This window comes from Peromyscus eremicus, chromosome 3 (genome assembly GCF_949786415.1).
Source record: "Peromyscus eremicus chromosome 3, PerEre_H2_v1, whole genome shotgun sequence".
Classification (NCBI taxonomy): domain Eukaryota; kingdom Metazoa; phylum Chordata; class Mammalia; order Rodentia; family Cricetidae; genus Peromyscus; species Peromyscus eremicus.
The window spans coordinates 59819229-59831591 of NC_081418.1; the positions used below are offsets into that span (position 1 = coordinate 59819229).

Consider the following 12363-nt stretch of genomic DNA (forward strand, 5'->3'; position numbering starts at 1 on the left):
CTCTGGTCTGGATTGACATCACTCTGGGAATGTTTCACTGCTGCTCCCAGGATCCAGTCCCCTGGACCAAATGCTGGGGTCAGGAGTGAAGCCCTGAGATCGGTAACTGTAAGAGGATCCCTCTGCGGATGCTGCCGCAGCAAAGCTGGATGTCTGAAACTGGCCTGGATGATCAACCTCATAGCCCATTCCCAACCACTTGGATCTACACGGTTGTTCCACCCTCTCACTCTCCTTCCTCTCTTAGGTCTTGCTAAGCTGTCCAGGACAGCCCTGTGCTTGCTATGTATACAGCCCAGGTTGGCCTCAAACATGCAGTCTTCCTATGCCAGCTTCCCCTGTGTGCTAGATCCCACCATGCCTGGCTTTGCTGTGATTTCCAACATCTCTCAACTTCTGGCACGCTACTTGGATTAAGGAGGTTGGTCCTACCTAGACTGAGGGACTTGTCTGTCTACTTCTAGTTACCTATCATGGCAATGAGACACCTAAACCGCAGAGAATGCTTCACGGGGGAGAAGAAGCTTCCATGTTTACCTTGCATCTGGAGAGATATTCACCAAAGGCTTGAAGGTTTCTTGTAAGTATAACTCTGCATTTGTAGAAGGAAAACATAGTTAGTTTTAGATCTGCTGTGTGCAATGCTACTTCACATTAAAATATCCTCCAGTTTACAGGAAATAACTAGACGAAATAGAAACACAAATAAAAGATAATTTACCCTAAACTAAGAGTACAGTCATGATTATTTTAAGTCATGTTTTCAGGACGTGTTTGAAGAAAAATCAAATATAGGAAAAGGCTCCAGTGTTTCCAAAGATGCTGCTAACATCAGGAAACACTGTGATGTGGACAAATGAGAGCAGAGGACACTGGGTCCTATCAAGTCCACATTACTCTCAAGAAATGAAACCTTTACAGAATCCTCTAGAGCAATTTTCATAAACGTGGAGAGAGCATCACTTTAAGCAATGTTGTTCTTCAAATGATCTCATTTTATTTCACTGACGCTCAAAACCCAGGGCATGTTGGGAATCTTGCCAGCATATGCACATTTTCTTTGTAAAGAAATCAACCGTAATTAATTGGTTTTGCTGAGGTCTGCACACAGAAGGTATCTCAGACCATCCTGATATTATCACACCTTCAAACATCCCCGTAGGCGGAAGTGTAAATACACCTACACCATGCTCAATGGAATGCATACAGCAGGATTTGATGAGAAGTGCTTGTCTTGGTGTTGTTAATCATGTCGTTGACAGGCCATCTGGATGCCATGCTGACTTAATTCATTTAGCCTGCCTTGATAAAGCCATGCTCAATAAAACACATCCCTTGGCAAGATTTCAAAATCACAGGAAATTAAAAGGGGCCGCAGAGGTCTGGAGAACTCAAGTGGAGGGTATGATTTCTCAGATACCTTTGAAGGCTGGTCATCCTGTCAAGCACATGATGGGAACAGTAAAACAGACTTCTAATACCTAGCTAAAAAATGCCCTGTAGTAGGTCCCTCCCCTTCTACCCAGGCTTCTCCTTGAGCGCTTACTTATGCTCTGACCAGTCTGGGTCCTCTGCCCTGCCCACCATGAGTCTTTGAGATGACAACCTTCCCATCACGGAACAAGAGTTTAAAAAGTGGTCCCATTGTAGGCAAAAATAACCTGACTGTAAAGGGTGAATTTTGGTGAGGCAAACAGAGTTCTTTTGTATGTATGAGTGTATGTATCTGTGTGCATGCATGCTTCTGTGTGGGGGCCAGAGAACACCTCAGAAGCTCTCCATCATGTTTTTTGAGACAGAGTCGCTCACTGGCTCTGGTCTTGCTGATTCAATCAGGCTGGCTGACCACTGAGCCCCCAGAGTCACCTGTCACTGTCTCCAGAACTGGTAAGTGCACACGCCCGTGCTTGGCTCTTTGACATGGATTCTGGGGACTGAGCTCAGGCTCCCACAGCCAGCCTTTTCCTCCCATACTATCTCTCTAGCCCACGAGTTCCTGAAATGATTTCCTTGTTAGTCCATCTGAACTGTTCAGTTAAATTGTTCTTGTCCTGGTTTTGCTGAATTGGTAAAAGCGTAATTCAGCTTATCAGAGCGGAAGCTTGCTCTGTCCCATATTGGGCCACGGTGAGCAGATATCTGAGGGTGCTACTCAGTGGTCAGACCACACATCTGTACAGCTCCAGACCTAGTGTAAGGCCACACACGGTGACCATGTGCGCAGTTCGTAGGGAAACCAGAGTGCTTTAACTAGCAGGTTGTAATGAAGTGCAGGCAATGATCTGGCACACTCAAACACGCTTTTCAGGTAACATTTTCTCCAGAGACTCAAGAGTTTAAGACCTGGTGGTGCTTACCCCTCCACGTTTCGATCTTATGTTCCTCTAATTCATAAATCTGTACCTGCAAATAAGAAAGACCGTGTCTACGAGTGTCAGCATCCACAACAGCAGGCAGAGTACACTCTGCTTCTCTGTTTCTAATCACAACACTGGGGACACAAGGAGAAGGTAGCTTCGAGTACCAAAAAAGAGCTTAGGCCCGCTCATGTGCTTATATTTCACTGACTGTTCTTCCCCAGTTTTTTTATTTAATAAACAACCATAGAGATTTGCTATATGGCATCTCCTGTTCTTCATCACATATTTAACACAGAATAGTTAAAGTCTGATAAAACTTCATTTTTCTTTAAGTGGGATATTTAATTAAATTTTTTTTTTATTAAGCAGATAAAAATAACAGGTTTCATGGTGGCATTTTTGCTTGTGTAGGGATGTATCTCTCTACATCATTCTTATTCACCCTGCGTCTCCTCTTCTCCTCCACTGTCCCTTCCTTCCCACAAGCGGCCCCTCCTCCTGTTTTTACGCCACACGTAATTCTTCATCCTCTCTTATCCCCACCCCTACCCACTACGGCCCCTCCGCCCTTCTCACAGGCCAGTTTCTACCTTCGAGCCCTACATATAAAGATCGTCCTCTAGAGTTTTCCTCGTGAAGAAACTCATTTTTGTATTTTATGTGGGAATTGCAGCCATGTGCCACGCGGCGACAGCTTGATAAAACGATGGACCACAGACTTGACTTTCAGAACCCACAAATGTGGTCATCTCAGTCTGAGTAACAACATTTGGCTGTTTTCACACAATGGGGTCAACTGATGACACACTTCTCAGAGCATGTTCCCTTGTTAAATAATGCATATTAGTGGACAACTGAGCGCCACCTTAGAAACACACTAACTAAAAGGTATCTCCTGCCTTTTGGATACCCTAACAGTAGAAGAACTAGTTAAATCAAACATACACCTGTCCTCCCACCGCATCAAACCAAACCAAATCAGACCAAGCGGTGTCTGATACAGGGCAGACTGGGTTTCCATTGACACTGCCCTGCCAGAACATGTGGGCGAGGTGCCGGGGTGTCTGTCACCAACGGCATCCAAAACAGTCTTTCCCAACTTGGCAGGAAAGAGCCCGAACTGAGTTGCTTCAGTTTTGATTTGTACTTCTGTCTAATTCCCTTACAGTGGCTATAACCATGAAGGAGGGCTGGGGGTAGGTAGCACAGTGGTGGAGCATTGCCCAGCAAGCACAAAGCCCTGGGTTTCCCCCCAGAACTGAAATGAGTAAGAAAAATAAATCCTGGATGGGAGATGAGCGATTCTCAAACTCCACTCAGAGCAAGAGGCCTGCAAAAAGAGGCCTGCAAAAAGAGAGCTGTGGCCACGTTATCTCCAGGGTGAGGCCGTAGGCCAACCACTAAGAGGAAGTGGGGGGAGGCACCGCCCTTCCTGGTCCTAGCAGATGCTGGTACTGCAGACACCACATGGGGCTAGTCATCAAGCAGCAGAAACTTACACATGCCAGGGCAATAAATCAGAATGGGTACTTCTGTAAGCTGAAGAAAGTAGTTATTACTCTTTTTTCCTGGTGCCTCCTTCAAATGTCAATTAAATGCTATGAGGCTAAGCTTACTGTTTACTTGGGTTGGAAGTCTTACACTTAAGTTCCTTATCTATTATACATACTGGGAAAATCCTCTCCCATCCTAACCACATACACAGTGAGGTCTATGCCACTTACCATAGGTGATTTATAGTATCTGTGTAGTATATTTATGAAGTCTGTAATAGTGAGCATCCCTGGAACAAAGAATCACAGGTTAAAATGAAACTAAGGGACTGGAGAGACGGCTCAGTGGTTAGAGCATTTGCCATATAAGTGTGAGGACAGGAGCCTGCGTCCTCAGAATCATCGGTCAGTGTGGTGGCCCACTTGTAATTCCAGCCTTAGAAGGTGGAGGCAGGGGATCCCAGAGCTGGCTGGTGAGACTAGGCATACTGGCAAGCTCTGGGTTTGATTGAGAGACCCCGCTTCAAAGAATAAAGTGGACAAATTATGGAGGATGATTCTTGACATCAATCTCGGGCCTCTCATGCATGCCAAAAAGACACAGAGAAGGAAAGGCTTTAGTGGCAAGTGAATCTGCAATGTTTACTAGAAAGTCTTGCAAAATACAACCCAAGATCTCAGGCTCAATCTCGTGTAGAAAAGAAAGAACATGTATTTCCTACACTAACCTAGAAATGCAAACTGAAGCCTCATGGACAGAGAACACACCAACACTCATAAAATACCACAAAGAATTGTAGCTGCATGTGAATAATTTTAAATGCTTCAGCAGAGATGCAGAAATTCCCTAAGTGCTATGATGGTGGGACTTCTGGGGCACCTGGACCGTTTCCTGAGAAGCATTCTGAATACAATGGCTTTAGCAGTCACCACCTCTCACTGCAGGCCTACTGCGTGCTGGACACTACAACTGTGAGGATGACAAAAAAGAATGTTTTCCACAAGAACAATTATAGGTGCCGGGTGGTGGTGGTGGTGGTGGTGGTGGTGGTGGTGGTGGTGGTGCACGCCTTTAATCTCAGCACTCAGGACGCAGAGGCAGGTGGATCTCTGAGTTCTGGTCTACAAAGTGAATTCCAGGACAGCCAGAGCTGTTACACAGAGAAACCTTGTCTCAAAAAACAGAAACAAAAAAGAACATGATAGTCCAGAGGAAGAGCAGACTGAAGTGGTTACTTTCAGAATAATGTTCTAGAGTGACAACATTGTCAGGCTGTTCTGACTGGGGTCAGATGTGACAGGGTTTACACAGTTGGAAGGCACACGCCCTTTTCCCTTTCAGTGCTACGGTCACACCCAGGGCCTTGCACAACATAAGCAGTCCTGGTAACACTGAATGACACCCCAGCTCTTAGCTATTCCAGACAAGGTCTTGCTTAGGCTAGAACTTGTAATCCTCCTGCCTCGGCACCTCACGTGCTGGGTTTATAGGCATGTAAATCCTATATCCAGGGCTTACCCGGCATTACTGACAGCTTAATGATTTAGGAGACATTGGTTATATTCACATGAAGGTTGCTGTCATTTATACAGTGATGAACAGTTACTGAACAGAGCCAGCACACAGACCAGAGCAAGGGCCCTCAGCTCATCTGACCACATCTGTGGTCATTTTGCTCCCTAAGCTGATAGACAAAACCTCCTTCAGAGTGTTCAGAAATTGCAAAATTAAAAGAACAACCCCCCCGAAAGCCCCCAAACACCTGAAAAGCAAAAAAGACGGCAATAAGGTCAATTGTCCTAAATTCACTAGTGCTCTGGTCTGGTTCAGTATGCAAAAGCCAGGATGTTCTTCAATGTGGAAAATGCCTATCAGGCTGAACCAACAGGGATGGAATGTGGAGCACTCTGCAGGGATAGGAGGTCCCTGCTGTGGGATGTTCTGTATGGCAAATGTGTTGCTAATTAGTCAATAAATAAAACACTGATTGGCCATTGGCTAGGCAGGAAGTGTAGGCGGGACAAGGAGGAGAATAAAGCTGGGAAGTGGAAGGCTGAGTCAGAGAGACACTGCCAGCCGCCACGATGAGAAACAGCTTGTGAAGATGCCGGTAAGCCACGAGCCATGTGGCAAGGTATAGATTAATGGAAATGGATTAATTTAAGCTGTAAGAACAGTTAGCAAGAAGCCTGCCATGGCCATACAGTTTGTAACCAATATAAGTCTCTGTGTTTACTTGGTCGGGTCTGAGGCTGTGGGACTGGCAGGTGAGAGAGATTTGTCCTGACTGTGGGCCAGGCAGGAAAACTTAAGCTACAGGTCCCTTCCCAGACAGCCTTCCCCAGCTCAGCCACTCACCTACAAAGCTCTGCTTTTTACTTTCCCACAGAGGCGCTGCGCGGACTCCATTGGCTACTAAGGCAAAGAAGGCCTTTTTAACCTGGAGGGAAACCAGAAACAAAACATCCTTTTAAAGTCCCCATTTCAGGAGAAAAATACTCTCAACTAAGGTTTCAACCAAATCTTACCAGTAACTATCAACATAAGTTTGATAGGCTACAAATAACACTTGTTAGCAAAATGGTTTTGTGTAGCCTAGCTAAAGGTATTTAGATGTGTCCGGCCTTCTGACACCGTGACACGACACTGTCATCTTTGCAAAGCTCTCACTAGAGCAGAGCTGTAGTTGTTTAATATTTTGGCTCGTTGGGAGGGCCTGCCACCCAGCTTCCAAATAAATCACATAGGCTCATTCTTACTCATGAATGCCCGGTCTTAGCTTGGCTTGTTTCTAACCATCTTTTCATAACTTTAAATTATCCCATCTATCTTTTGCCTCTGGGCTTTTCCCTTTCTCTATTTCTGTATATCTTTTACTTCTTATTCTGTGTCTGGCTGTGTGGCTGGCCCCTTCTTTTCTTGCTCCATGATCCTCTCTTCCCAGATTTCTCCTCCTATTTATTCTCTCTGCCTGCCAGCCCCACCTATCCTTTCTGCTGCCTTGCTATTGGCTGTTCAGCTCTTTATCAGACCAATCAGGTGTTTTAGGCAGGCAAAGTAACACAGCTTCACAGAGTTAAACAAATGTAACATAAAAAGAAACACATTTTTGTATCATTAAACAAATATTCCACAGCATAAACAAATGTAACACATCTTAAATTAATATTCTACAACACAATGCAATCAAATCACAAAAAAAAATCACAAAACCTTCATATTTTTCTTTTGCATGTATGGATACGTGTGTATGTAGGTGTGCATGAGTGTGGGTGCATGTGCAGGTCAGAAGACAACTTCATGTGTTGCTGCTGGCCCTTGCCTTTCACCTTGGTTTAGGACAGGGTGTCTTCTGTCGCTGGCTGCTGCACACACCAGGCTAGCTGACTGATGGTAGGTTTCCACAGAGCCTCCTGTCTGTACCTCCCTCCACACTATAGGAGCAACAGACTTCAGACATGCACTACCAAGGCCAGCTTTTTATATGGGTTCTGGGGATTTGAACTCAGGTCCTCATACTTGTGGCAAATGGTTTGAGCACTGAGCCATCTCCCTAGTCCTCATAAGATTTTTAAGTACGTTTACAATTTTGTGTTCAGCTGCATTCACAGCACTCTGGTTGCACGTGGCTGCAGGCTGCAGGCTGCAGGCTGGCCACATCTGGTAAAGGGAGTGGGGATTATTTTTTTGAAACTGAAAGACAATTAACTTCAAATTTTTTTCTTTGCTGTAACTAAATAGTCTTGCATACACAGATTTTCTGTAATTAAAATTATACAAAATAATTAAATAACAGCTTAATTTCTCCCACGTGTGATTGATATTTATCTCAAACAGAGTTATACTGAATTATTTGAAATGGTAATTGGTCATTATATTAAAAATCACAACAAATAACACGTTTCCCCATCCCCCTAAAGATGAGAAAGGCATTCAGCAATAACTGCACTTTCCAGCACTAGACGGCACAGGCGCTGCTCGGCGTGTTAACACACGGCACTTTGTTTGGCTCTAACACACATCCTTAGGGACACTGTAAGGTGTCATACTTGATTTATTAGGAGTCAAAAGCTCAGGGCTGAAAATAATCCTCTAAACAGCATATGCAAACAAGGAAAACATCCTATGATCATCAATAATTCAAGGAACGCGAATGAAACATTAAAACATTGTTCAGAGTTGCTGCTGTAGTGTGGGCCCTAGAGTGGTTCCCAAACGCCTGCGTGGAAGGAAGTTAGGCCAGTGGGGGTGTGGCCCTGAAGGACACGGGGACCCTATGCCTCTTCTTTTTTTTTTTTTTGAGATAGGCTCTCCCTGTACAGCCTAAGTTAGTCTGGAACTTGTGTCCAGCCACCTCAGGAGCTTCTGGGTTTTAGGATTCCAGGTAGTCCACCATTCCTGGCCCTTCTCTTTCCCTTCCGTCTCTTTGCTTCCCACCCCCATGGGGTGAACCAGCCTTCTCTGCCACCTGCTCTCACCATGATGTACCAAGCTGCCACAGTCCCAACCTAACCAGGAAAAGTGACAGTGGGTGGCAACCTGGGGAACTGCCATAACCAAACTCTTCCCTTTGAAGGTGTTTATCTGGGGTATTCTGTCTCAGCTATACAAAGATATGCTTTTTTGTTGTTTGTTTCGTTTTTGTTTTTCAAGATGGGGTTTTCTCTGCGTAGTTTTGGTGCCTGTCCTGGATCTCTCTCTGTAGCCCAGGCTGGCCTCGAACTCACAGAGATCCTCCTGCTTCTGCCTCCAGAGTGCTGGGATTAAAGGTGTGCGTCACCACCGCCCGGCTCAAACATATGCTTTTATGTCTTACCTAATATGAGAATTATTTTAATTTTTTACTACATTCATTTATAGTGTGTGTGTATGGGGACAGATCACGCATGCCACAGTGCACATGTGGAAGTCAGAGGACAATTGTGGCAGTCAGCTCTCTCCTATATGTGGGTCCTGAGGATTGAACTCTGGTTATTGGGCTTGGTGGTGAGTATCTTTCCCAGTGAGAATCTTGCTGGCCCATCAGCGCTATTTTAAGTAATGCGCTCATGCTGGACAGTTTTATGTCAACTTGACACAAGCTAAAAAATCATCTGAGAGAAGAGAACCTCAAGAGAATGCCTCCCTAAGAACGGGCTGGAGGCAAGCCTGGAGGGAATTTTCTTAATTGGTGACTAATGTGGAGGGCCCAGCCCACTGTGAGTGGTGCCATCCCTAAGCTGGTGGTCCTGGGTTCTAGAGGACCGCATGTGGAGCAAGCCAGTAGGCAGCACCCCTCCATGGTCTCTGCATCAGCTCCTGCCTCCAGGTTCCTGCCCTGTGTGACTTCCTGATCTCACTGCTTTCAGTGATGGACTGTTTGTATAAAACTGTAATAGAAATAAGCCCCTCCCTCTTCAAGTTGCTTTTGGTCATGTTTCATCACAGCTTCTATCAAGAATCACAAAACCTCTCCTACCTATTTGTACTATAGCATGTTTCTACTGGATCATATTGGGGAGTGGGATTTTTTGAATCAAAGATGTTCAATGTGGCACTATGTTTGACATTAAAAACTGGAAAAACCTTCACCCAGAAGAAGAAAATTATGGAAGTGGGTGCTTAATTTAAAAAAAAAAAAATTAATTATGTATGTAAATATGTATGCAGTGTTTTGCCTGCATGTACGTATGTGCAGGGCCCACAGAGGTCAGAAGGGTGTTGGCTCTCCAGGAACTGGAACTGCAGGTGGTTGTGAGCTGCCACGTGGGCACTGGGAACCGAACCTGGATCCTCGGCACGAGCAACAAGTGCACTTAACCACTGAGCCAGCTCCGTGAGCTTTAATGTCAATATTTACATATTTTGACTCCTCAAAAGCATGAAGAAATCCTAGCTTTCTCATGATGACTTTGCTGATCAATCTGCCTAAGACTCCTGCTCCTAATTGCTTCAGTTCCAAGCGTCCCCAGGCCCTGAAACTAGCCACGGAAGAGGAAACGGAGGAGCACCCGCTCAGTTTGTTTGTTTTAGAGACAGGGTTCTGTCGTCCGGGTTCATCTCACACTTCTGATCCTCCTGCCTCGACCTGGCAAGAGCTGGGATCACAGGCGTGCACGGACCACACTGGGCTCAAGCACTGCTTTTGTGTGTGCTCACGTGTGTGAGCGTGCATGGGCGTGCCATGAATTCACGAGAGGCTCTGTTCACGCTGCTGGGGGAGTCCCCTCCTTTTCCTTCCCTCCTATCAGATCTGCTCTCCACAGGGCCTCCGACCTCACAGAGGGCCTGGTAATCTCTACCATCTCTCACTGTATCAGGATGTGATACGTCTGGACAGGAGTCAGACTCAGTTCTGTTCAGGGACAACATTTCATCATCTCTAAATGATCTTCCTCTGTTACTATTTCACCCTTCCTAGCTCCTGACCATCTTCCTTGACGAAAGCAGCACAGGCTGAGGAGAAAGGTTCCAGCCACACCAGGGCCCTCATCTTGAGCAAGGGGACCAGTTCTTCCTTTTCTTCTTGCCTTGAGAATCCTGAATACCCTACTTCCCTTGTGCATCATAATTTTCATCTCAAATTAAACTTATACTGTGCATCCCTCTTCTGGTTATATCCTATTTTACTCCTGATGACATGTACGTGTGTGTGTGTGTGTGTGTGTGTGTGTGTGTGTGTGTGTGTGTTTAGCTCCCCCCTCTTTTTTTTTTTGAGATGGTCTTGCTATGTAGAGCAGGCTGGACAGAACTTGCAGCAATTCTCCTGCCTCTGTCTCCTGACTGCTGGGACTATAGGCTTGACCACCACATTCCAGAATCTTGGCCTCTCTCTCAGCCTCTCATGGCTGGCTTGCCACTGTCTAAGAATCATCTTCCTTTGCTAGAAACCCCGTGACAGACTTTCGTGGGTGAACGTGACACAGGCCTCACTCTTCTCAAGATGATCCCAGTCAGTCTTGTCACCTTCTTGCTGGGGACAGGTTTCACCATGCCCCACAGCAGGAAACAGTTTACACACAGAACGAACTGTAACATCTTGCTATCTTACTTCTGCAGAAACATGGAAAGAATGTGTGAGAACAGGCCAAAAAGCAATTTAACACTGAGCCAGCGGAACGGAGTGCTACAGGTGGGCTCATTTAATGCTTTGCCTGTGCAGCTAGGGGAGGGTGCCTAAGTTCAGGGCATGTTAAGGCCATGCTAAGTGAGGTTGGGATGCCGTTACTCTCCTACAGGATAATGAAGACAGAACACTGGCTGACCCCTCAAGAGCATGTTCAGGGCCCGAGGACACTCTCTCTGAGCTGTAGAAGAATGCATGTGCCGTAACTGGGGGCAGTGCTGTACCACTACACCACTACGCAGACAGACGGCACCTGGAGCAGCCTTGCTGGTTTCCATGGGAACGGTATTTCCGGGCAGCAAAGGGCCAGTGCAGGAGTCAAGCTAAGGCAGGTGCGGATACCTATCAAGGGCAACCAGGAAGGGGTGGGAATCCAGAACAATCTGCCTCCATAGGGATCTCTGGTGGCAGCTAACTGATTAGTGTCCCCAGGAATGAAAGTGACCCAATCTTCTCATTTTATTTTAGCTCCTTAACAAGAACTCTAGTGGCCAACAGCCTGATTTGAGTCATCAGCAATGAGGATTCTGTCCTCTAGCTGTTTCCGGTCTGGGCCAGGTCCCTTATAGCACCGGGTTGTGGCCATGCCGTTTTCACATACAGAGTTCCCTGCCTGGTGCCCTTCCCCTGGGACTTGCAAACAGGGACATGAGGAACTGGACATCGGTTCTGACCATAAAATGCCACTCTTGTCTTCTAGTTAGGGTGGGGGCTCTGGATATCAGGTAACAGGCGGTATGTCCGCTAGAGCTTGGGTCACCAAAAGTGCAGTCGGGCTACAGGCTCAGGCTGTGGCGGTCTCCTCTCTTCCCGAGTGTGCGATCCTAACGTCATGCAGAAGCTCTCCAGAGGCTTGTTGACTTCAGTCAAATAGGAAGCTTCTGGAATTTCTGGCTACTGGGTTAGCAAATCACATGAGGAGAGCATCCCTGGGGACGTGCAAAGGTTGATGTTGCTTTGGAAGGATACTACCTGCCACCACAGGACTCTGAGTGGGTCTTCTGGGGGCTGCAGGTAGACATTTCCGTGTGCTACTAGGACACTTGTACTGAGGGGCTCCAAAAGCAATTTTCACTGGGATTTCAGCCTGTGAAGCAAGTCCAGCTGCTCTTCTGCTGTGCCTATGACACAGCAAGGTCAATGCTTAGAAAGCTGCACAATGCTTCCATCAATAAGAAATCCACAAAGAAAAAAAAAATCCACACCAGAAAAACATCCTGACGCAGCCATGCCTTCCTCTAAGATAATTCTTTCCATTTGGAAAATCATTCCTGACTCATTGCTGGACCCTGACAGAGACTCCACAACTAACCATGGGGTACAAAAGACCCTGCAGCTCGACCTCAGCAGTTCCCAGGCCCCGAGCTAGCAGCTGGTGTGCACGGTGGCACTAATCTACACTGT

At 46.2% G+C, this 12363-nt stretch overlaps 1 protein-coding gene across 8 annotated transcripts in view; it reads right to left on the bottom strand.

The window, feature by feature from the left end:
• The window catches only part of Prkag2 (protein kinase AMP-activated non-catalytic subunit gamma 2), a 270128-nt gene that overhangs the window by 14228 nt on the left and 243537 nt on the right, over positions 1-12363 (bottom strand). For all 8 annotated transcript variants that reach the window (XM_059257744.1, XM_059257745.1, XM_059257747.1 and 5 more), the window contains 4 exons: positions 6213-6294; positions 4085-4143; positions 2358-2403; positions 538-592 (listed from right to left, as the gene is read on the bottom strand). In XM_059257744.1, the coding sequence (XP_059113727.1) occupies positions 538-592; positions 2358-2403; positions 4085-4143; positions 6213-6294 (242 nt within the window). The remainder of the gene's footprint in view (positions 1-537; positions 593-2357; positions 2404-4084; positions 4144-6212; positions 6295-12363) is intronic.